General features: G+C 39.1%; 1 protein-coding gene across 12 annotated transcripts in view; it reads left to right on the top strand.

Annotated features, from left to right (window-relative positions):
* The window catches only part of ST7 (suppression of tumorigenicity 7), a 255,129-nt gene that overhangs the window by 202,600 nt on the left and 31,168 nt on the right, over positions 1–21,361 (top strand). For 11 of the 12 annotated variants that reach the window (XM_012533037.3, XM_004269855.3, XM_012533039.2 and 8 more), the window contains 2 exons: positions 14,550–14,622; positions 16,089–16,191. In XM_012533037.3, the coding sequence (XP_012388491.1) occupies positions 14,550–14,622; positions 16,089–16,191 (176 nt within the window). Of the gene's footprint in view, positions 1–14,549; positions 14,623–16,088; positions 16,192–19,860; positions 20,519–21,361 lie in introns of those variants that run through there. The other variant, XM_033428239.2, reaches the window with a different exon arrangement.

Genomic DNA, 21,361 nt, shown 5'->3' with positions numbered 1-21,361 from the left:
GGCTTGGAGTACTGACAGCAATGGGGGTGCCCTGTTCTTCACCCTGGTTCAGATGTCATCATCCTAATCCATGAGATGCTGGAGACAGCACTTTGAATCCCAGCCTCACCATCCCTCGCCATCGAGCCACACCCAAAGCAGCAGGATTATATGTTATCTTTGCAAATTGGAATGCTCTGGTTTGGTAGCTGTTTCTTGGATGTTTTATGGGTACAGCCATCCTTCTTTATTACATTTGCTAGGTAGCTGAATGTTTTTAAGTAGTATGTTGGGAAGTGACACAATGGGATTAGTGCTGCTCTTCTGACCTTTGCAAAAGGGATTTAGAAATATGGTAAAGCATGGGGGAAGAAAACACAACATGTTCTGAGGAAAGGAGGAAGGCAACCTGTGTTCCCTTTGCCTCGTTCTTATTCTTCTCCACTTTTTTATTTGCTTTGACTTTTAAAAGCGACATTTACAAAGTCCTTTTACAGTGAAGCCCTTTGGCAACCCTGGAGTCTTAGTAGGATTACCAGTTAACTGATCACACCTCCTTGTAAACTGCAGTCTCATTTTGACTTTTTCCCTTGAGATAACTTCTGATCTTATATTATTCTAGCCATTAGTCTGAAATGCTGTCTTGCCAGCCTCAGGAGTTTTCATGCTCTTCTAGTTTCAATTTGTTAAACAACATTATGGGTGGGCAGTTTTTATCCAGGTGGTTGGTGTTGGTTTTGGAGTGTCCTTCACACAACAACTAAAAAAACAGCTAGCACTGAGTTCTTACAATGTGTCAGGGTCAGACGTGGTTCTAAGCTCTATGTGGATGGACTCATTTATTCTCACCACAAACATATGAGGTAGATACTATTATTAGCCCCATTTTACAGCTGTGGTTACTGGTACAGAGAAGAGTTAAGTAATTTGCTGAAGTGAAGAGCCTAAGATGTCAAGTAAAGCCCTGGAGATGTTATGTTATGAGAGCAGAGATAAACCGAGAACAGTCTTTTTTCAATAAGATGTGAATTCTACGAGGAAAGGAAAGCCAGGATAAAAGCTGAGGTGGTCTCACCCCTGGTCTGTGCTCTTAACCATCATCATACTTCCACTGGTCTCTGCTGTTGGCAGAATTTTTTATTGTTTTTATTAACACTGTTCTTGTTGTTATTATCAGCTACAGTTTGTTGAGGACCTACCACGTGCCAAGCACGTTGCACACATTACCCATAACCCTTACAGTGTCTTTGCAAGGAGGTAGTTATTCCATTTTAGCAGATGCAGAAACTGAGGCTTGTGAATTTAAGTAACTTTCAAGACCACATTCCTTGAAAACTGTAGAACTGAGATGCAAATTCAGGTTTAGCTGGCTTTAAAAGCCCATGTGTTTTTCATAAACGTAAGCCTTGCTGAAGTGACTTTCACTCCCTCTCTCACTCCTCTTACAAAGGCATGAATTAGGCGGGCTGGAGCCGTGGTGCAGAATTTCAGTAATGCCACATTGTCTTTTAAGATTCTTTTAAAATCGTTCCTTAAGAACTGGGCATATCTATATTTGCTTATCTTTCTGAAACCATCTTCAAAATATGTCCTTCCATCTTCAACGTGTACCTGATTTCTTTAGTCACAAAGGGGATTTGATGTATGGTGTCCATTTAATTGGAGATTTATCTCTTTTTTTCAGTCATACATTAGCTATAAAGACAGAAATGTTTTTTAAGATCATTAAGTCATCAGAGCCTTCTTTTCAAAGCCATTGAGAAAGTTCTTGCAAGCTTTGGCTCGCCTTTCAAAGAAGTTTATAGGCCACCTAGGTTGAAAGCTTAAGTCTCAAAGATTAGGGTGGGAATGGGGAAAAGAATTCATGCGTTTCTTATTCATTATCATTTGCCCATTTCAATTTTAGAAGAATCTCACAGAGCAAGTGAATAGGAATGTGAGTGCTAATTTTGTGAGCATTTCCTTTGGGAGTGTCTAGTTCTGCCTCTAGTTAGTGATCCCTGAGGATGCCAAAGGCAGTCCTGTTGGTGGGGAAGACCTGCTGAGATCAAGTCCCAGCTCTGCCTTTCACTGGCTGAGTGAACTTCAGCAAGTCACTTAACCTTCTAAGCTTCCATTTCTTTCTCTGGAAATGGAATCGAGGCTTAGAAAGCCTAAGTAACTTGCCCAGGATCACGCAGCCGGGAATTTGTTGTGAGGATTAAAGCGGTTAATCCATGGTAAATGTTTAGAACAGTGTGGACCATACAGTAAGAATTCAGTAACTATTAACCATTATAAAGCGCTAAGGTGACCACTCCTGAACTTCACCTCTGTTCTCAATCCATTTTGTTCAAATGGAAAACCACACATAAAATGTCAGTTAAAACGAGAGCATAAAAGCCCAGTCTTTTGCCCCCCCCAAAAGTGTTACGGCCTGTTATTAAAATTAATTTTAGATCTCATAGGACATATGTGTAGATATTTGGTAAGAATGGAAATGCTTAGTTTTATCTATAAACAACTCTAACATTTGGAAAGCTGAAAAATGAAAAATGCCCAACATTTTCACTCCTGATCAAAAGACAAATTGTTTCAGCCTTGGGGCAATTTGTACCAGTAGAAATACAAATCCAAGCTCTTTTCGATATTTACTCCATTAGGTCATTTAGTGATTGCCCTAAATTTGGGGGCAGGAACTTCCCTGTGAGGGACAGCTGGTCTTTTTTATAGTCACAAATACTATATAAATGCAACAACTGTATCAAGACCATTTTTACTGGTGGCGTCAAGCCCATCCTAAATTAGCATTATTATCTACCATCTGGCAATGTGCAAAGGGTATACTTTCAAGAACAAGACATGTTTGTAACATTGGGGGAAATACTTTCATCTCAGTAGATTGAAAACAGAAATTCTAAAGAAAGCATGAGGGAATCACTCTATGTTGAGACTATTCAGAGAATAAGCTTTTTGCTACTCATTGGTTTGCAGAGTCAGCATGTAGTTATAAGTAAAAATTTTGTACACTTTGTTCATTGCCCAGGGCCTTATAACTAGTACAAGTTACTCAACTATCATCTCCATTCCTCTGAAATGGTCACTGGATACCCTGTCTTTTCGTTAGGCTGTTTTCCATTTATGTTTGTGGAATAAGAGGGATTTGAGATGCCAGAAGGACCGGTGAATAAAATCTCTATTGACGGGACTTCCCTGGTGGCGCAGTGGTTAAGACTCCACACTCCCAGTGCAGGGGGCCCGGGTTCGATCCCTGGTCAGGGAACTAGATCCCGCATGCATGCCACAACTAAGCGTTCACATGCCACAACTAAGGAGCCCTCGAGCCACAACTAAGACCTGGCACAACCAAATTAAATAAATAAATATTAAAAAAAAAATCTGTATTGAAGCAGTCAGTGTCAGGCTGTCCAGACCTCCAAAATGGTGCTTTTCGGTCAAGTGTATGTATAGATGTGAGTTCTGATGCCATAGGCACAGGCAGCTTCTGAGACATATCCACTACAAAAGGAGGCTGCATTCAAGAAAGAGGGTTTGAAGTGCTATCAGTCCCTAGTGACAGACTCGAAGCCTAGTCCAGCTCCCTTCCCTGGCCTGGCTCTTATGGAAAAGATCAAGGATACCCGGCAAATGCTGAAGAGAATCCTTGTGTAAAAGATAGGCAGATAATCCCGTTGCTGCTTCAAAGAAGAAAATAATTATCAGCACTGACACCATGGGCTATGGCTTCAGGCTGGTAAGCACGAGCGACTGAGAAGTGATGGCCCTGTATAGCTTTGCAGCGGGTGCCCTGCTGACTTGGAAACTAAGAGATCTGTCAAGAGGACTAGGCCTTTGAGGTTACAAAGTGTATGTATATACTATACATGCAATGAGCGGGAGTTCTGATAACAGATGCTGTTTCAGTGAAGACTGTGTGCGTGAAAAACTTCTACAATCTCTGATGTTGGAAGACATTTTATGAATGCATACATCTGTAATTCGCAGAGTTGGCACATGAACAAACCCTCTAAATTTATGCTGGCTTTAGTAATCCTTACTGCCCAGTTATCATAATTTACCAAGGTAACATCCCTCCTTAGCTGGCCATCACCATCCCATAAGCTGCCATATTTGGCTCCAGGGCACCAGCCACAGAAGGGCCTCCTGACACAGACCTTTTGGGGTAATCCATTTGAAAGTTGCAAATAAGATCTGTTGTTTGGCTTTGTAGCATGATAGTTGAATCCGTGTTGTGTGCCTCTCCCCCTCCTCCAGGTTACCAAGATCATGTAGTATTTCCCCATCCCAGGTGGCGCATCATTTTGAGGTTCTAGTATATCAGTCCTTTTTATTTCTTCAGTGAAGTTTTCACCTTTGGTTGAAAGGGGACCTTAGATTGGCTTTTTGAAGGTGGGACAAAAAGACTTCATACTGTCTGGAACCCCCCCCCCAAAAAAATCTAAGGACAGAATTTTACATACCTGTTGTTTTCATTGCATCATATCATGAACAGGAGTAAACTGAGAAATTTTATTGAAGACAGTCACATGGAGGACAGCATCACATAATGGTACAGTAATAAGACATTACAGTCCACAGACAGGAAGGAGAAGTGGGCTGCATTTTCATTCGTTTGTTTTTCAATTTTGTTTGTTTGGTTAGTCAGTTCGTGGCTCTAAAAGCGTCTGTCAAGGCTACACAAACTTCAAGTATATCAGTTTGCTGGGCAACCAAGAAAAGTGATGCTTGATACTATGTAATCTTAAATGGTTGTAAGAGTAATTAGGTTAATTTTTTCAAATTAATTCAGCAAGGATCTATCAAACCTTTATGTTGAAAATACTAACTTTTAGGTGCTTCCACATTCAGAGATGAATATGATTTACTCTGTGTCGCCAAGAAGCTTTCAGTCTATTGAAGAAAGATGTTAAAAACAAAAAACAACCCATGGTGAGTCGAGGTGGGATGAATCCATGCTCAGTGAATCAGTTTGAAACATGCTGTGGGAAGTACAGAGAAAGAAACTCTTTGAGAGCAAGCCCTGTGTCCTCTTCTTCTTGGACACTTATGTACTACAGTAGGTGTTCAGAGCATCTATGGTGAACGAACAACTTGTTAGATGGAGATGCACTATGACATAGTGTCCTTACTTGTGAGGTGCTTTGGGACTTATCTGCTGGTTGCCACCCTTGAAAACATTCTTTTAGAAGTATAGATGTAAAATTGACCCTCAGTTGACTAATCTCATGCACCGGGAAGGTAATGGTCCTTTTAAAATTGCATCTTGATTGTTATTATTATTGCAGATGAACAAAAGGAAATAAGGCGAAAAGATTATCACTGGAAAAATTCTGTCCTATCTAAAGTTTTGCCCCATGGGTTTTCTGAGACACATCAAATTGACAGTTTTACTCATAATTACATAAATTTGTCCTAAGATTATTTCATTGCATTGCAGGTTTGATCTTATGAGCCCTTTATGACTTTTGAAAACTTAACAGTCATCCTCCCTGAGATGACTTTTTTTTTTTTTTCCAGCAGCATCATTCTCGTAAAGGGTCCTTGGGAGCCAGAAGATGTGTGGTTTGCCTTCCTTGTTTCTGGATAAAAATTCTACTTGTCTTCAACCTTGTTTCAGCTTTTACTCTTGCGTTCTTCCTGCCCCACTTTTTCATTCCACTGCCTTTTCAAATAGACATCTAGATTTAGAGCACAGTCCAATGTCATGCCTTCTGCCGGAATGCTGTGAGCAAAGATAAAGGAAGCATACGTGTTGAGAAATAACAAGTTATGACTCCCTCTTAAAGCACCCATCAACACTGATCACTTTTGGCTCACAGAAGCTAAATTAGAAGTAAATGTTTGCATGTTGAAGGAAGGTAATATCAAATGATTTGATATGTTAGTACATTAACTTAGGATTTTATTCAGCAAACACTGACCACCAACTATGTTTCAAACATTGCTTTGTGTTGTGGATACAAAGTGATGAAGAAACACAGCTTTTACCCCTAAAGCACACCACGTAAGTAGGAGAGGGAAATAAGAGAATGGACAATCGCTGTAAAGTGTAAAGACTGATAGAGTTTAACCCGAGATGGAAGGGACACCTCATCCAGGGTAATGAGGGAAGCCACTCCGGTGGAGGTGGGATCTGTGCTGAGCCAGACAGCGCAGGTGCTGGAGGCAAAGAGAATATGTCCAGAGGTTCAGGGCAGTTTTGACACAGCTTGTGAGGAGAACTCTGTTTCCCACAGAGCAGAGGGAAGACAGAGGCTGTAGCAAAGGGCTGAACTTGCACTGGGTGAGTTAAGCAGGGGCCAGGCCTCAAAGAGCTTTGGGTCTAGTTTGGATTTTGTTCTGGAGACCATGGAGAGACTTGGAAGCAATGTCAGCAGAGGAGGGGCTTCAGCCTGCCCCCAGAGTGAAGGGAGTGGCACAGTGGATTCACACTCTGCCCTTTTTTGACTTGAGGTGGTTGAGAGATGAACGCTGGGAAAGCCCTAAGATGTGAAGGAGTAGAATGCCACTGGAGAGGACTGGGGAGGTGATTTCAGACTCTGCGAAGAAACAGAATTCTATCCTTCAGGGAAACATATGCAGGGTTTTCCAACCAACAAGTATAAAAGAGTTTTTAGAGTTTGGCTTTTCTTCTTTAAACAACAAATGGGAATCCCAGTGCAGAAACTTTTTTTTATTTCCTGGGTGATCAAAACTTTCTATTTTAAACTATAACTACTTCATTTCATTTGCTCTCTGGGGATCTCTTTCTTAACTATGTAGACCCAGTATAAGCCTTAGGTAATCTGTCTTTCGGGGGCATGTAACTAAGACGTTATCAAGAGCCTGCCAGGATTCATGTAACCCACCAACACCTGCCTACTTCTGCTGAGTCATAACAACGACATGAGGAGGGAAAAGAAGTGGAATGTGGGGAACAGGTGGAAGGTCCACCTAGCCTTTAGAGGTTGTGAGTTTGGAGCAGGCGATGTGAAGGCCTGCACCTGTCAGTCTATGAGTCTCATTTGCTAAAAGCAAAGCTTCTGACAAGGTCTTGTCTTACACTTTAATTACAACCAAAGTCGACAAAGCCTGAGAGTAGTTAATACCTTGGATTTAATTCTTACCAAAAAGGAAGCACCTTAAAGGAGAGCATGTTATCGTATAGCTTATAATAACAACAACGAGAAGTCACACCCTTTTTTTAATTCAAACGAAAGATAAATATAAACCCATAAATGGAGATTCAATAAATACTTTGTGCGGACACTATGTGGCATAGGAGATACAGAGATTTTTAAAGTGGAAATTGGTTCAAGAAGGATGAGAGATTCTAAAAGATGAGATTACAGTTATTCCCACTGGGAAAAAAAATGTAAAATTAAACACAGATGATTAAAGTTTATGAAAATATCAGAATGACAAATAGCTAAATAAGTATATACAAGTGAGGTAGAAACCTGTCAGCAGGTGTTCTGGGCGGCTAAAGTTCAGAGGAGGCAAAAGTCTCAAGACTTTAATTGTGAAGCCATTTTCCAAGGAAGATGATAAAGTATAAGAGAAAGATGATAAGGAAAATAAAAGCAAGTACCACATTGGCAGTATGGGATGGTGACAAAGACACGGTATTGCAAGACCATCTCTGTCACTAATTAGTTAGGCAGCTCTTAAGTATATCATTTAGCTTCCCTGGGCCTGTATTTTTTATCTGTAAAATGAAAGATTTTTGAGGGCTGACCTACACAGTCATGTGCTGTTGTCCAATTCTTTGATTTATCTTGTAGTACTACTATCTGGATAAGAAAGTAATGTGTTAATAAGTTAATAAAAATATACAACTATTCACTCCTATTTTCTATTTTCCCTCAATACTTTTGATTCTTTTTTTTTTTTTTAAGAATTTCAACAAATAAATCAATCCCAGCAAAATTCTAGAGGAGAGAAATATGTGGTTTATGAACACTTAGGAAAGAGGTGATTGAAGATCCAGCATGGATTTACTGAGGAAGTTGTGTGACATAAAAACAGATGAGATAGTACATGTGAAAATATTTGTAGTCTATACAATAATATTTAAATGTTTCTTATTAAGGCCATTTTTCTTTATATTTCTGAATTAGAGAAATGCCATGGAAGTATTTGTATCTTTATTTAAATAAAACATTTGATAATTTTTTTTTAACATCTTTATTGGAGTATAATTGCTTTACAATGGTGTGTTAGTTTCTGCCTTATAACAAAGTGAATTTTGATAATGTTTTTAATGCTGTCTTTTTAGGTAACGTGGAGCAATGTGGTCATGATACCTATTACACCATTAATAAATGGTATAATTTAATGGTATAATACCTATCATAACTATTAATAAATGGTTGCACATAGATCATTGCAGACCGTTGCAAATTTAGGGTGATCTCTAGAATACCATTTTTGGATTCTCTCCTTGGTATTGCTATGGTCAGTATGTTTTTAAATCAGACCTTGTCAACAGCATAGCACAGTTAAAAAGCGTGTGTTCTGGGGGAAGCTCATTATTTGTTCTAAGTGTGTGATGTTGGCATATTTCTTAACTGTTCTATGCCTCACTTTCCCCATCTATAAAACAGGGCTAGCAGTAGGTCCTATCTCATAGGGTTGCTCTGAGGATTAATGTGTGTAAGTGATTAACAACAGTGCCTGGCACTTAATAAGCCCTTGATAAATGTCAGCAGTAATTTTGATGATGATAATAATCATATGGGGAGGAAGGTGTACTTACGAGATATATGGAGCAAAGCTGTGAGTGGTAGGTTGAGTTACAACAATGACTAATAGCCTGGACTAATATGCTGAAACCATTAATATTTAATGGTTTAGATTTTATTTTTTTATAAATTTATTTATTTTATTTTTGGCTGCATTGGGTCTTTGTTGCTGCACGTGGCGCGGGCTTTCTGTAGTTGCAGCATGCGGTGGCTTCTGTTGTTGCGGAGCACGGGCTCTAGGCGCACGGGCTTCAGGAGTTGTGGCACGTGGGCTCAGTAGTTGCGGCTTGCAGGCTCTAGAGCGCAGGCTCAGTAGCTGTGGCTTGCAGGCTCTAGAGCGCAGGCTCAGTAGCTGTGGCTTGCAGGCTCTAGAGCGCAGGCTCAGTAGTTGTGGTGCACAGGCTTAGTTGCTCCGCGGCATGTGGGATCTTCCCGGACCAGGGGTCGTGTCCCCTGCATTGGCAGGTGGATTCTTAACCACTGTGCCACCAGAGAAGTCCTAGATTTTATTTTAAGATTTAAAATTTAATGGAGTCAAATGTGAAATCCTGCTCATAGGTTCAAAAATTCTCATGGCTGAAGTAAAAGAGAAAAGACCTGGCTTTGGCTGAAATTGGTTTGAATAGAATCAGAGAGGTTTGTTGACCACACGACCGTAGGAACAAACCGCTCCAGGTGCTCAGCTTCAGGGCCAGCCCAACTAGTACTCAGAGAATGCTCGTGGCCAGGGCTGCTCAGACTGCACGTTTCCCCTGAGCTCTGTACTGTCGGGTTTCAGGGATTCAGATGATTATTTCCACTTCTAATTCTCATATTTTGAAATCACCCATGGCTCCGTAACAAAAATAAGTGAGAAGCTCTGAAGACTGTGTCAGTTGAGGGGCTAGAAGTATTTATTCTGGAAAAGATTAGGCTTAGAGGAGATAATTTAACCATCTTAGTATTTGAAAGACCAACCTGAAACATAATCAGATTCTGTTTATTAAACTAGGAAGTAATTTTTAGGTAAGGATGCATAGAGAGAATGGAGGGGCCAGAATGATGAAAGGCAAGTAAGAGAAGGCAGCTTCGGGTGACACAGGATTGTAGGTTTGGCTTTTTTTTTTCATCTTTTTTATTGTGGTATAAATTACATATTGTAACATGCACAAATCTTAAATATAGACTGGGATGACTTTTCACCTATGTATATACCTCTGTGATCACTGCCCAGAATCATAGAACTTTCCATCATCTCAGAAAATTGCCCCTCTAACCCAGAAGTCACCCTTTTTCTGACCTCTCTCGCCATATATTAGCTTTGCAAACTTCATACAGCCACTATGGAGCACTGTCTACCAGTTTAAACATTCATCTACCTTCTGACTCAATTCCATTTCCAGTTACATATCCAAGAAAAAATGAGGGTTTTTTTTTAAACCAAAAAGTACACAAGAATAGTCACAACAGCTTTCTTCATAGTAGTCCCAAACTGGAGAACAATCCAAATAGCCATTAGCAAGAGAATAAACATATTGTATATCCACACAATGAAATACGACTCGGCAATAAAAAGGAAGGAAGTACTGATACATGCTACAACATGGATGAACCTCAGAAACATCATTTGGAGAGAGAGAACCCAGACACAAAAGTACACATGCTATGATTCCAGTTGTATGAAATTCAAGATTGTAGATTTTAAGGAAAGACTTTCACAACAATTTGATTTTGTACACCTAAGATGCTTGGAGAAAGTTCTTCTTTCATAAAAGGATCTGTATGAAACACAAGATGGAAAGAAATGGAAGGAAAATTAAACTAACGCCAACATTTCAGCTTTGCCGAAGTGAGAAACATTTATTCAGCATTCCTTGTTTCTACAATGAGTGTGTGATGTCTCATTTACTTTCATTTCCTCCTTGGATTCTAATTCTTAAGGGGACTTTCTGGCAATAATGGTAGCTACACACCACTTTCAAAAGACAGAAAAGCACTGCACAGTTAGAGTCTGCTCATACAAAATTGGACTTAGAACGATTTTGAGTTTCTTCCTCAAAATAAAATTTCTGAATAAATTACAAGCAATATTGGAAAGCAGCTTATTTGTTGTTATTTCCTGCTTAAAACTTCTGATACTACCATTTCCATCAGTATGGTTAGTCACCCTGTTCCCCTTACCATTTTATCCATTTCCCTGGTGGCAAAAGCATAAAATCATAGTAGGCAAACAAGTCTATGGAGATAGAGAACAGATTAGTGGTCACTGGGAACAGGTATAGGTGGGGAGGGTACAAATAAAGGGGTAGCGTGAGAAAGTTCCTTTGGAAAAGTTGTGTATTTTGATGGTAGTGGTGGTTACATGACTCTAGCCTTGGGATAAAATTGCATAGAACCACACACACAGGAATGCATGTAAGAAATGGTGAAAACTGAATAAGGTCTGTAATTGACTTAATAGTACTGTACCAACGTCAATTTCTTGGTTTTTTTATGTTATAATGCAGTTATGTGAGCTGTCACCATTTGAGGGACGCTGAAGGAAGCTTCACAGAACTCTGTGTGCTGTATTCACAACTTCCTATGACCCCATAATTATTTCAAAATAATAAGTTTCATAATTATAATAGGCAACAACAACCAAGTCTCAGCCTTTTTTTTTTTTTTCCCAAAGAAATGAAAAAAGGCTCATGGGGCAAGCAGCCCATAATAATTAGATTTCTCCTAAAGGTAATGTATATGGTTTTTTCTTAAAAGTGAACCAAAACATGCAGGTCCTCCCTCTGATTTAGATATTAGGCATTTATTAGATTAAAATACGGTTAACAACTGCACACCACAAAAGGAATACACTAACTTTCATGAAGGTATATAAATAATTTTCTACATCTGCGGGCTAACAGCACTTCGTGTAAGTTCTGCCATTGTCTGTTTATGCTGTCTGTGTCTCGCTCCACCAGTGTATCATATTTGCCCATGAACTTGCTGCAGACAATTTGTAGAAAGAATTCTTCCACTTAGCATCATTGTTATCTTTTAAAAATTCACTTATTACGTGTACGTCGCAGGAAGCTTCGGAAATGCAGGTAAACATAGAAAAAAATTGTCTATAATCCCAGCACCCAGAAATAAAAACTGTTGATATTTGGTATATATAGTTCCAGCCTTTTTATCTCTGTGCCTAAAAATGCTTTTTTAAAAATATGTGAAATCATAATTTTTGTAAACTTGTTTTACTTATTGATGGGTACACAACAATGCAACATTTCCCCAGATCATAAAACACTTTCCACCACATGATTAACGACTGCATCGAATTGCACCCTGTGGATGTGCAGCACCTTAGCCATTCTCCTATGATTGACATTTGGGCCGTTTCCAGTTTTCTACCATTAGAAACAATGTCGTGATCAACATCCTTAAAGCTAAATCTTCATGCACAGTTGTGATGATTTCCCTTAGGATAAAGTCTCAGAAGTAGAATTGCTGGGTAGGCAAAATGTTAAAGCATTTGATTTATATTGCCACATTAAAAAAAAAAGTGTTGTACACAAAAACCTTATTTGAACAAGATGCTTTACCTGAAGGGTAATTTAGGATCAGTTTCTTTATAATGATTCATCCCTCCTTAGAGACAAATTGCCATTACCAAATAGATGTATTGCTTTGAAAGAATTAAAAGAAAAATATTGAAAATATATAAATAAGTTATGCAAGAATTGTTTGCTGTTTTTAATTTTTGTTTAATAGTGAGAGCAAAATAATATACTAAAGAGATAACAAGTGGAATGAACTTGCCACTGGTGGGGAATGGGGTATTTATATTTCTTCCTTTTCCCATTTGATATTGATTAAAATACTTTTTTCTTTATTTTTTTAAGCATTATGACTGTGCACATATACCAGTATCTTTACATACAATGAGGGAGTAAGGGTAAAATTTTTTTAAATGGGGAAAATGTACCATAGTAGTTGTAACGTTGCAGAGTTGTGAATGTCCTGTCTATGGGTGTGAGGGGATTAAAGATCACCTTTGATTAGGCATCTCTAATATTCTGCTGGAACACATCAATCGTATCTCTTTCTGCATTTCCAACTGGGTGAATGTGTTCATTTGCTTGATTAGGTAACCTTCTAAACAACATGATCGTTCTCATTGAGAAGCTAAATCCTTAACAACAGGTTTTCTTTAGTTTATCACGTGAGGTTCCATCTGTGCTGCCACCTTCGAATAATTTTGACCATTATTTTCAGTTTCAACTCCTTTCTAGGACTAATCCTTTGTTCCCACTTCATAGAAAGGTGCTAGATTGTCGCAGAAGGAACACAGATCACACCAGGAAGGGTGGAAGCAGGGCTTAGATAATTTTTAAATGAAAGGTCTGAAGTTTTAAAAAAAAAAGGTCTGAACTTTTAAGTAGAATGTGTCTTATCTGCAATTTTTTTTATTATCTTCCAGTAACAATCAATAAGTGGACCCTAGCAAACAAGATAATTGATTCCTGAATTGATTTCACATACTGGGAAGTGGTTAAATGTTTAGATGTTGGAGAAGCAACAAGACAAATCCATGAGTGTCTGACATTTTTTTTCCTTCTTAGTCATAAGCACACCATTTTACAGTATGCATATGGTGTTGAAATTTTGTTTGGATATAATTTATGAGATCAGGGTTACAAAGACCTCTCTCCCTTTCAATTCTGTGTTGGTATTTTCTCTGATTATTTGTATTTTATCAGTGTCATTGAAATTTCCCTCAAAGAGAAATTCCTCGTGCTGGAATTGGTGGTAAATACTCATTATTGAATGAAAGGTTGTTTTTCTTTTATGAAATTATTTTCTTCTGCTGTTGACTTTTGTCTAGTTATGGACTTTCCTTTTCATCCCTACCGTAATGTAATTCTTCTAAAGTTGAAAACAGCCCGAAAGAAACTTGGAGGGCGTTCCAGGTGTTAAGAGTTCTTCTAACCTCGGGTGAATTTTGTAGCACCTGGGAATGGCATATTTCTACCTAGTCTGAGTGTTAAAGAAAGACAGTTCTGGTGTGAAATAGGATCATAATTTAAAAACAAGTCCTACCCCCTGCCCCCAGAGGGACTACCCTCTTTGCACTTATCTCCTTTTAGTTGTACTCTGTGCTTTTATTTGCCTGTAAACTCTATCTGAATCTGGTACCCGTTCCCACCCGTCCATCTGAAATTTTCTATACAAACTGAAAGGAACTGTTTTTCTGGGCAACAAATTAGGCTTCATATGAAAGGAGCTTTATCATGGGTTTGAATGAACAAAAATTGTGTAGTTTTATAAAGATTTCATAATATATCCTCATAAAGATTTCTCTTTCCAATTTTAACAAAAAAACGAGATATAAATTTCATGAAATCTGGTTTAAATCTGACCACTAAAGAATAATTTTTAAATAAATTTATTTATCACTAAAAAACCTTATATTTAAAAAAGAATCCAGGTAATATTTTTTTCACTTTAATATTTCATATGCCTCTTGAGAAATTTTATAAGTTAACAAAGAAGTCCTGTTTGCCTTTCTTGATATCAAGACTATTCATGTCATATTTAAATCTATGTATTTTTAGCTATTCTCTGCTTAAATAAACTCAACATATGAAAAATCCATATTTTAAATAAAAGGTGATTGCTGAACAGTGTGGTGGATTTGAAATTTGAATTATTCACAGAAGTATGAATTACCCTTAGTTTCACCTACCAGTTGGCTACATAAGGAACAGTTAAAATATTCTTAATTTATGCTCTTTAGGCTTACATGATTAAAATGCTAGTGTATTAAAATATCATTGCTCTTTGTTTGTACAGACTTCTAACAGTTCCTCCTTTTTTTCTCTCTAACAGATATAAGCTTACCAAAGTCGGCAACGATATGCTACACAGCAGCCTTGCTCAAAGCGAGAGCTGTCTCTGACAAGTAAGTGGATAGTAGCCTGTGCAGTACAGATGCTGGTCTGGACGGAAGGAGATGTGTTGTCTCTGAGGGCTTTCTCTGCAAGTTTTTCTTAGTCTATGAGACCCCTGCTTATGAGCATGCATTTTCCAAAACCTGCATTTTCTTTTCTTTCACTACTAGAAGGAGGGAATGTATATCGCCAGGTATTGTAATGGTGTGTGGGTTCCTAAAGAGGGATTTATATGAAACTCCATGCCTCTGAGGTGACTTTTATTTTTATTTTTTTTTTTGCCAGACAGTAGATACCAAAAGGCCTGCTTGGGACTTATACAAAATGCCTTCTTTGATTCATTTTTTTGCATATTCCTCTTCCTCCAGCAGTCCAGGGCGGGGTAGTAGTCATAACAAACATATTAATATGGCAAAAGGGGATGGTCATCTCCCTTTCCTTACCTCATCAATTCCAAACTAACTCCCCACCCAGGATCCGTTTACCTTGAGTCACCATCACAGTGGGACATTTGCCCGTTTTGTTCAGGCAGGTGACTGTGGTATAGAGAATTTCCATAAACCCCCAAGATGACTGGCAGGTGAAAGAAATAGATGGCTTAACCGGTTTTGAGTTCATAAACGCTTACACTTCCCGATACACTCCCTCGGTAGCACTGAAAAGCAGATAACAGGAAAAGAAAACAGCCTCTGCTGTGTCAGACAGGTTTGCTGTTAAGTGTGTGTGCACTTCAAGACCGAAGTAATTTTCTTTCATTCTTTTTTATCCTGTAGATCGCCAGTACCTACTGCAACATCTTTTCTCCCTACACAGCGACTCCAGCTTGGGAGGGCAGGGCCAGGGTTGTCACAGCTTCCCCTGTGGTGTCTGCCTGCCAAGCACAGCTCTGGAGTTAGCCCTGGGTGTGAGGTGAGAAAGAGATTGCATGGTCTGGTTTTTTTCATTCACTTGGGCAGGTGTCTCGCCCGCAGTTTGGGCATGCACACTCCCCCTGCCGGAACAGCCCCAAGCAGGCTCGCCTGCTGCTGAAGCTGCAAGACTTAACCCTCCATCGCAGCACTGACATTGGGTTGGGAGCCTCCTTTAAAATTCTCCCCAGTTCTGTTTTTAACCAAGTGCGCTCTTCTGTAACCTAGTTTTCTCTTTTTCCTACACTGTCTGCCCTTGTCAGTCCTACCCCCTCCCCTGACCTAAGCAGGTACCTCCTAGAAAACTTAGATTAGCTATTTAGACAGAGAGACTTCACAGCTGAATTTAATTCCTGCCGCGATTAGATGCAAGCCGCTTTCTGCTTCTGCTGGGGTTTTTGTTGGCCTCTGTCTGAGGGGTCACTCAGAGGTTCTGTGTAGTGGAGGTTTGGAGAGCTCATGCCTTCGGCTCGCTGTGGTTTTCTGGGCCCTTGATGTGTAGATGCCTTTCCAGGTTAATGCCCAAGCAGTGGTCCCAACTGGATGGTGTTTGTCTTTCTGCTTTTCAGATTCTCTCCCGAGGCTGCATCTCGGCGGGGGCTGAGCACAGCAGAGATGAATGCAGTAGAGGCCATTCATAGAGCTGTGGAATTCAATCCTCATGTGCCAAAAGTGAGTCTGTGGAATCCCCATAGGAACTCTTCATGATAGCAGAGAGTGTTCAGTGACCACAATGTCATGTCTCCAATGCACCAGTTATAAAAAAATGAATTGCAACCAATGAATGTTGAGGCCCTGTAGAGCCTATGCTTATTAGCCTTGTTTTTAAGTAAAAAAACAAGAGGCTTTGGGGCCCATTTTCAGGCTTCATACAGTAAGGGTAAATTGATAGACCTAGCTTAGGCAGGCCAGGTCAGGAAGCCTGAAAGTGGCAAAATATGGAGATCCCAAGGGTGTTGATGCATTTGATAGGAATTGCACGCCAGTGATAGTCTTACTTAGAACCAACTCGAGACATGAACCTTCTTGTGAATAAAAGTGGTAAAAAATACTCATATGACATTCTGTATCTCCATAAGTAAATGATAGGTAATCAGTATTGGCCAGCAAATAATGAGGAAAACCTCAAAGTATGAAGAAGTAGTTTTCTTTTGACTTGTGAGTGCCATTTTAATAGGTATATATATAGTAGGAAATATGTGTCTTGTTAACCACATGACTGACCTATTTATAAATATGTAATATTTCCCATATATTTTTTTAAGAATTTGATTTTAAGGGAGTCAAATCATGGCAGAGGATATTTCTGTAATCTTTTATTCAGAAGAGGAGTGTGTGTTCATGACTTACCCGTATTTGAGTACCTACTACGTGATAGGCACGTGGCTGAGGGCCATTTTCAGTTTCTTGATATTATAAAACACATTTTGACCTCTAGGAAACCTCCTGCAGTTCACATCAGGTACTACAAGACGGTTTTCTTGGCAAAATGTCTGATGAAGACTTTCACTGGTGAAAAATGACAAAGGAAGGCTGTCTTCTTGTTTTGTTGCAGTACTGTAGCAAAGGGTGGGGTTGGGTGTGTGTATGTGTGCCTGTGTGATGATTTATGGACTTGCCTACTTTAATTTGTTGATATCCAGAGTGACAAAGATAAGTGATCTAATATCATTCCTGAGGTTTTACTCAGGTCATGGTCATCTTCTCACAAAACAGGAAATTGAAGAGTGGTGCACAGTGCCATATTTGCAGAAGGATGTATTTATCCACTCTAGTTTCAGTGGATAATGACCAACATAGTATTTGTAGACTTAGGTACTGTATATAGGGTGGTATAAAATATATCTATTTAATATTTTTTCAGCTAAGTTAAAAACTGTTTATTCAAATTTGATTAAAATGTAAAACTAATCATGAAAATATTGTCCTGAATTACAGTAAACTTAGGTCATCAATTAATATTTATTGAATACCATTCTGTAACTACAGAGCTATTTTATGAGCTCTGTAGCTCATAAAATAGCCTTAAAATAAATAAGCCTCTTTTAAAAGTAGTATTGGGCAATAGAGTCCTAGATTCTGAGACAAACACTTGGGTTCCAAATCTGGCTCTGTCATTTATTAGCCATGGGATCTTGGGTTTAGCATCTCTGAACTCAAAGTTTTCCCTCATCTTCCAAATGAAGATAAAAATATAAGACTCACCTATCTTCTGTGATAAAGATCAAGTGAGATAATATGTTCGAAGTTCTTTGAAAATCCTTGAGTGCTATGTGTTTGTAAATTATTAAAATTATTAATATTTAGCTTGTTGGCAGCTCCTCAAGTATGGGACCTGAATCTTAATTTTTCCAGTTATACCACCCTGAGCCTTGTAATCCTGGGACACAAGATAGAAAACTGGAACAATACTTGTTGGTTAGATATTTTAATTGAAGCTGTCGTTTAATTCTAGATAATGGTCTTAAATGGTTGAGCCTCCAGAAGAGTAGTAAAAGCCCTAAGAAATAGTTTAAAGCTGCCATGGAAGAATTTAACCTCAGTCAACTGCATTCTGCTTGCAAAATAGAAGTCTTCTAAAAGTGGAAATTATTTGAAAAAGTTGAAATAATTTGATTTCACTTTACCTTCTAATCATTAAACTGAGAGAAGATAGGGCATGTAAGTAAACTGATTCTCCATCCCTTTGCTTTGTTGGTGATTGTGCTGAGGGGGAAACTTGTTTCCAGATCGTCCTCATTATTGGCATTTCTGTGGGGAAAAAGCCCTGTGAGCTACTGACCTCATATGTTCAGAATTAATCACAAACCTCTGGTACTCGTGTACCACATGCAGGCTGCTATAAACATCTTTTATACGTGTTCTGTTTGTTGGACTGCTTGCTAATGCTTTAGCAGACATGCACATACACGTGCATACGTGCACACATCTGCGTGACCACGAATGCACATACACGTGCACGCGCATGTATGTGTGTGTGTATATATATGTATATGACTTTTCAGGCAGAGAATAGCCTTAATTCTAATGAAACATCAGTGGAGGATATAAACACGTAGATTCTTGTTGTAAGAAGGGATCTTAAATGTCATGTAGGACACCTTCCCATTTTAAGCTTAAATCTCTCCTCATAATGATACTATGATAATTATGTTTATTTTTGGTTTCTATTAATGTTTACTATGTGGCAAGCACAGTGCTAACTGAACTACATATGCCATCTCATTTATTTTTCATAACAACATTGTGAAGTGTATCATATTATTATCCCTGCTACATAGATGAGGGCACTGCAGGTTTGGAGAGGTTAAGTAATCTGCTCTTGGTCACACAGTAATTAAATGACAGAGCCTGAACTGATTCTGGGTTATCCGGCTCTTAAACATCTCCCTCCACTGACCCCCAGATCCCACCAGGTGGCAGACCAGCCTAGGCTTGAACCTTCAAATGATGGCGGCCACATCCCTTCCCAAGGCACTCAATTCCCTGTAGACAATTCAGATTTCTTCAGGATATTATCATGTCTTAAACACTGCCATAGCCTTCTTTTTCTCTTTCACAGGAAGTTGTCAGTGGCCCACCACAGGAATTTTCAGTATATACACGCTGTTTTACCCAATTATAGTCTGCTTGGCAGGAGAAAAAAATACCAAATATGATAACTGTGAACTGCCTTCCATAAATTTCCATCTTAGTTCCAACTGGTATCCCAGTAAGCATAGTTAATATTTCAACATCCAATGATAAATATTAGTTATTTACCCCAGGAGGGTTATTCTTAGGAACTCTCTTTACCTGCAAACATGAGGAGTAGGGAGTATAGCTCCTAACCACATCTCAGGACTGGGAAATAAATAACAATAGTAGGGCTTCCCTGGTGGTGCAGTGGTTGAGAGTCCGCCTGCCGATGCAGAGGACATGGGTTCGTGCCCCGGTCCGGGAGGATCCCACATGCCGCGAAGCGGCTGGGCCCGTGAGCCATGGCCACTGAGCCTGCGCGTCCGGAGGCTGTGCTCAGCGACGGGAGAGGCCACAACAGTGAGAGGCCCACGTACTGAAAAATAAATAAATAAATAACAATAGTAAAAAGCCATGGATTTCTGTTCTGAAGGAGAGCTTCTGAAGCCGTTAGATTCTAAACATGAGGATTTCTGAAGCTTTAGATTGCAGCAGATTATAAGGAGGAAGCAGCCCATAGGCTCATACTACGAATCGAATTGTGTTACTCCCCTCCCAAGGAAGTGCAGCAGTGTCTCCAACCCTATGGAAGGTACCAACTCCTTGGATAGTTCTTCAGGACCCCTCATGATCTAACCCAACTTGTTTTTCATTTTTTTCTAGATCCTTCCAACAGTCCACTTACTGTTCCAGAAACATTCTTCTCCTCTTCCCTCTTTGCTGCTTCTGAGGCAGTCCTCCTCATCCTTCACCCCCACCATTACAAGTCACCACCAGGAAGCCTGTGCTCTCCTTGTCCCAGAATCAGTCTTCCCCCTCTGGTCTCTCACTACGGTGCATTGATTATGTGCTTACTGTTCACCTCTTTTTGAGAATGACTAGGGGTATTAGGATCTTAATCATGCTGGTGATTTCCAAGAACTGGGTACACAGTTGAAGAAGACAAATCTTTAAACCATTAGAGGACTTTCCCATTTAATGTGATTAAAATAGCAGTTTTGAGTTTAAAGAGAGTTCTCCATTTTTTTCAAGAAAATTTCACTCATGTAATGCTGGACAAATGAAGGGTAAGTTCAGCTCTGTTCTGTATTATCTATGTATTGTTATGTTGTATTGCTATATACTGTTTAATGGATTTTGGGCTTCAGTTTTTTTCTTCCACTTTCCCGGAAAATGTGCTTCCTCACCTGCCCTGCTCTTGCCCAGCTGGACAAGGTTGACATGGGAGGGACGCATTTCTATCAGTGATCCGTTACTTTACACAGACCTAAGTTAATTAGTGCTATGTGCTCTTAGTATGCTACACCTCCATCGTAAGGCTCTCCCTATGAAGAGACAAATTTTGGTTTGCAGGATGTTACATTCACTCCTTCAGGGTGCTAAAGATAAATTTCATTTTGACAAATTTCCAAAATAGACTAAATTATTGGTTTGTTACAAGCAGTATTAGATATGGTTTTTCCCTCTGTAGTGGTATTATAATAATAATTTTTATATTTGAGAAAAGAATAAAGTCATTCATAATCCCATCGTATCTAGTCATATTTAAGACCATTTTTTTAGCCTTTTTCCTATGCATTTTTCATACTTAGGAATCATAATCACATAGCATATTCATATTTTTAAAAATTAACATGGGACGCTTCAGTTGGACTTTATGGTTGGGAATAAATTTATTCCTCCTGGGGGAGGATCATCAGATTTTCAGAGTTCTCTGACCTTAAAATGGTTATCCTCTAACTTAACAGTAAAGTGCACGTCTTTTAGCCATGTGCCTTCAAACGTTTTAAAATATTCTCTGGATGATTTACTTCCTTTTTTTTTGTTATAAAAAGCACATAACATAAAATCTACCCTCTTAACAAATTTTTAAGTATACAGCACGGCGTTGTTAACTATAAGCCTGTCGTCGTACAGCAGATCTCTAGAACCTTTTCATCTTCGTGACGGACACTTTATACCAGTCGAACAGCAACTCTGCATTTCTCCCTCCTCCCAGGCCCTGGTAGCCACCATTCTACTTTCTGCTTCTATGCATTTTACTCCTTTCGCTACCTCATATAGGTGGAATCATGCAGTATTTGTCCTTCTGTTACTTATTTCACTTAGCATGATGTCCTCCAAGTTCATCCATATTGTAGCATAAGGCAGGGTTTCTTTCTTT

Source organism: Orcinus orca, chromosome 9, assembly GCF_937001465.1.
Source record: "Orcinus orca chromosome 9, mOrcOrc1.1, whole genome shotgun sequence".
In the NCBI taxonomy this organism is placed as follows: domain Eukaryota; kingdom Metazoa; phylum Chordata; class Mammalia; order Artiodactyla; family Delphinidae; genus Orcinus; species Orcinus orca.
This window is presented reverse-complemented; position numbering and strand designations above follow the sequence as displayed.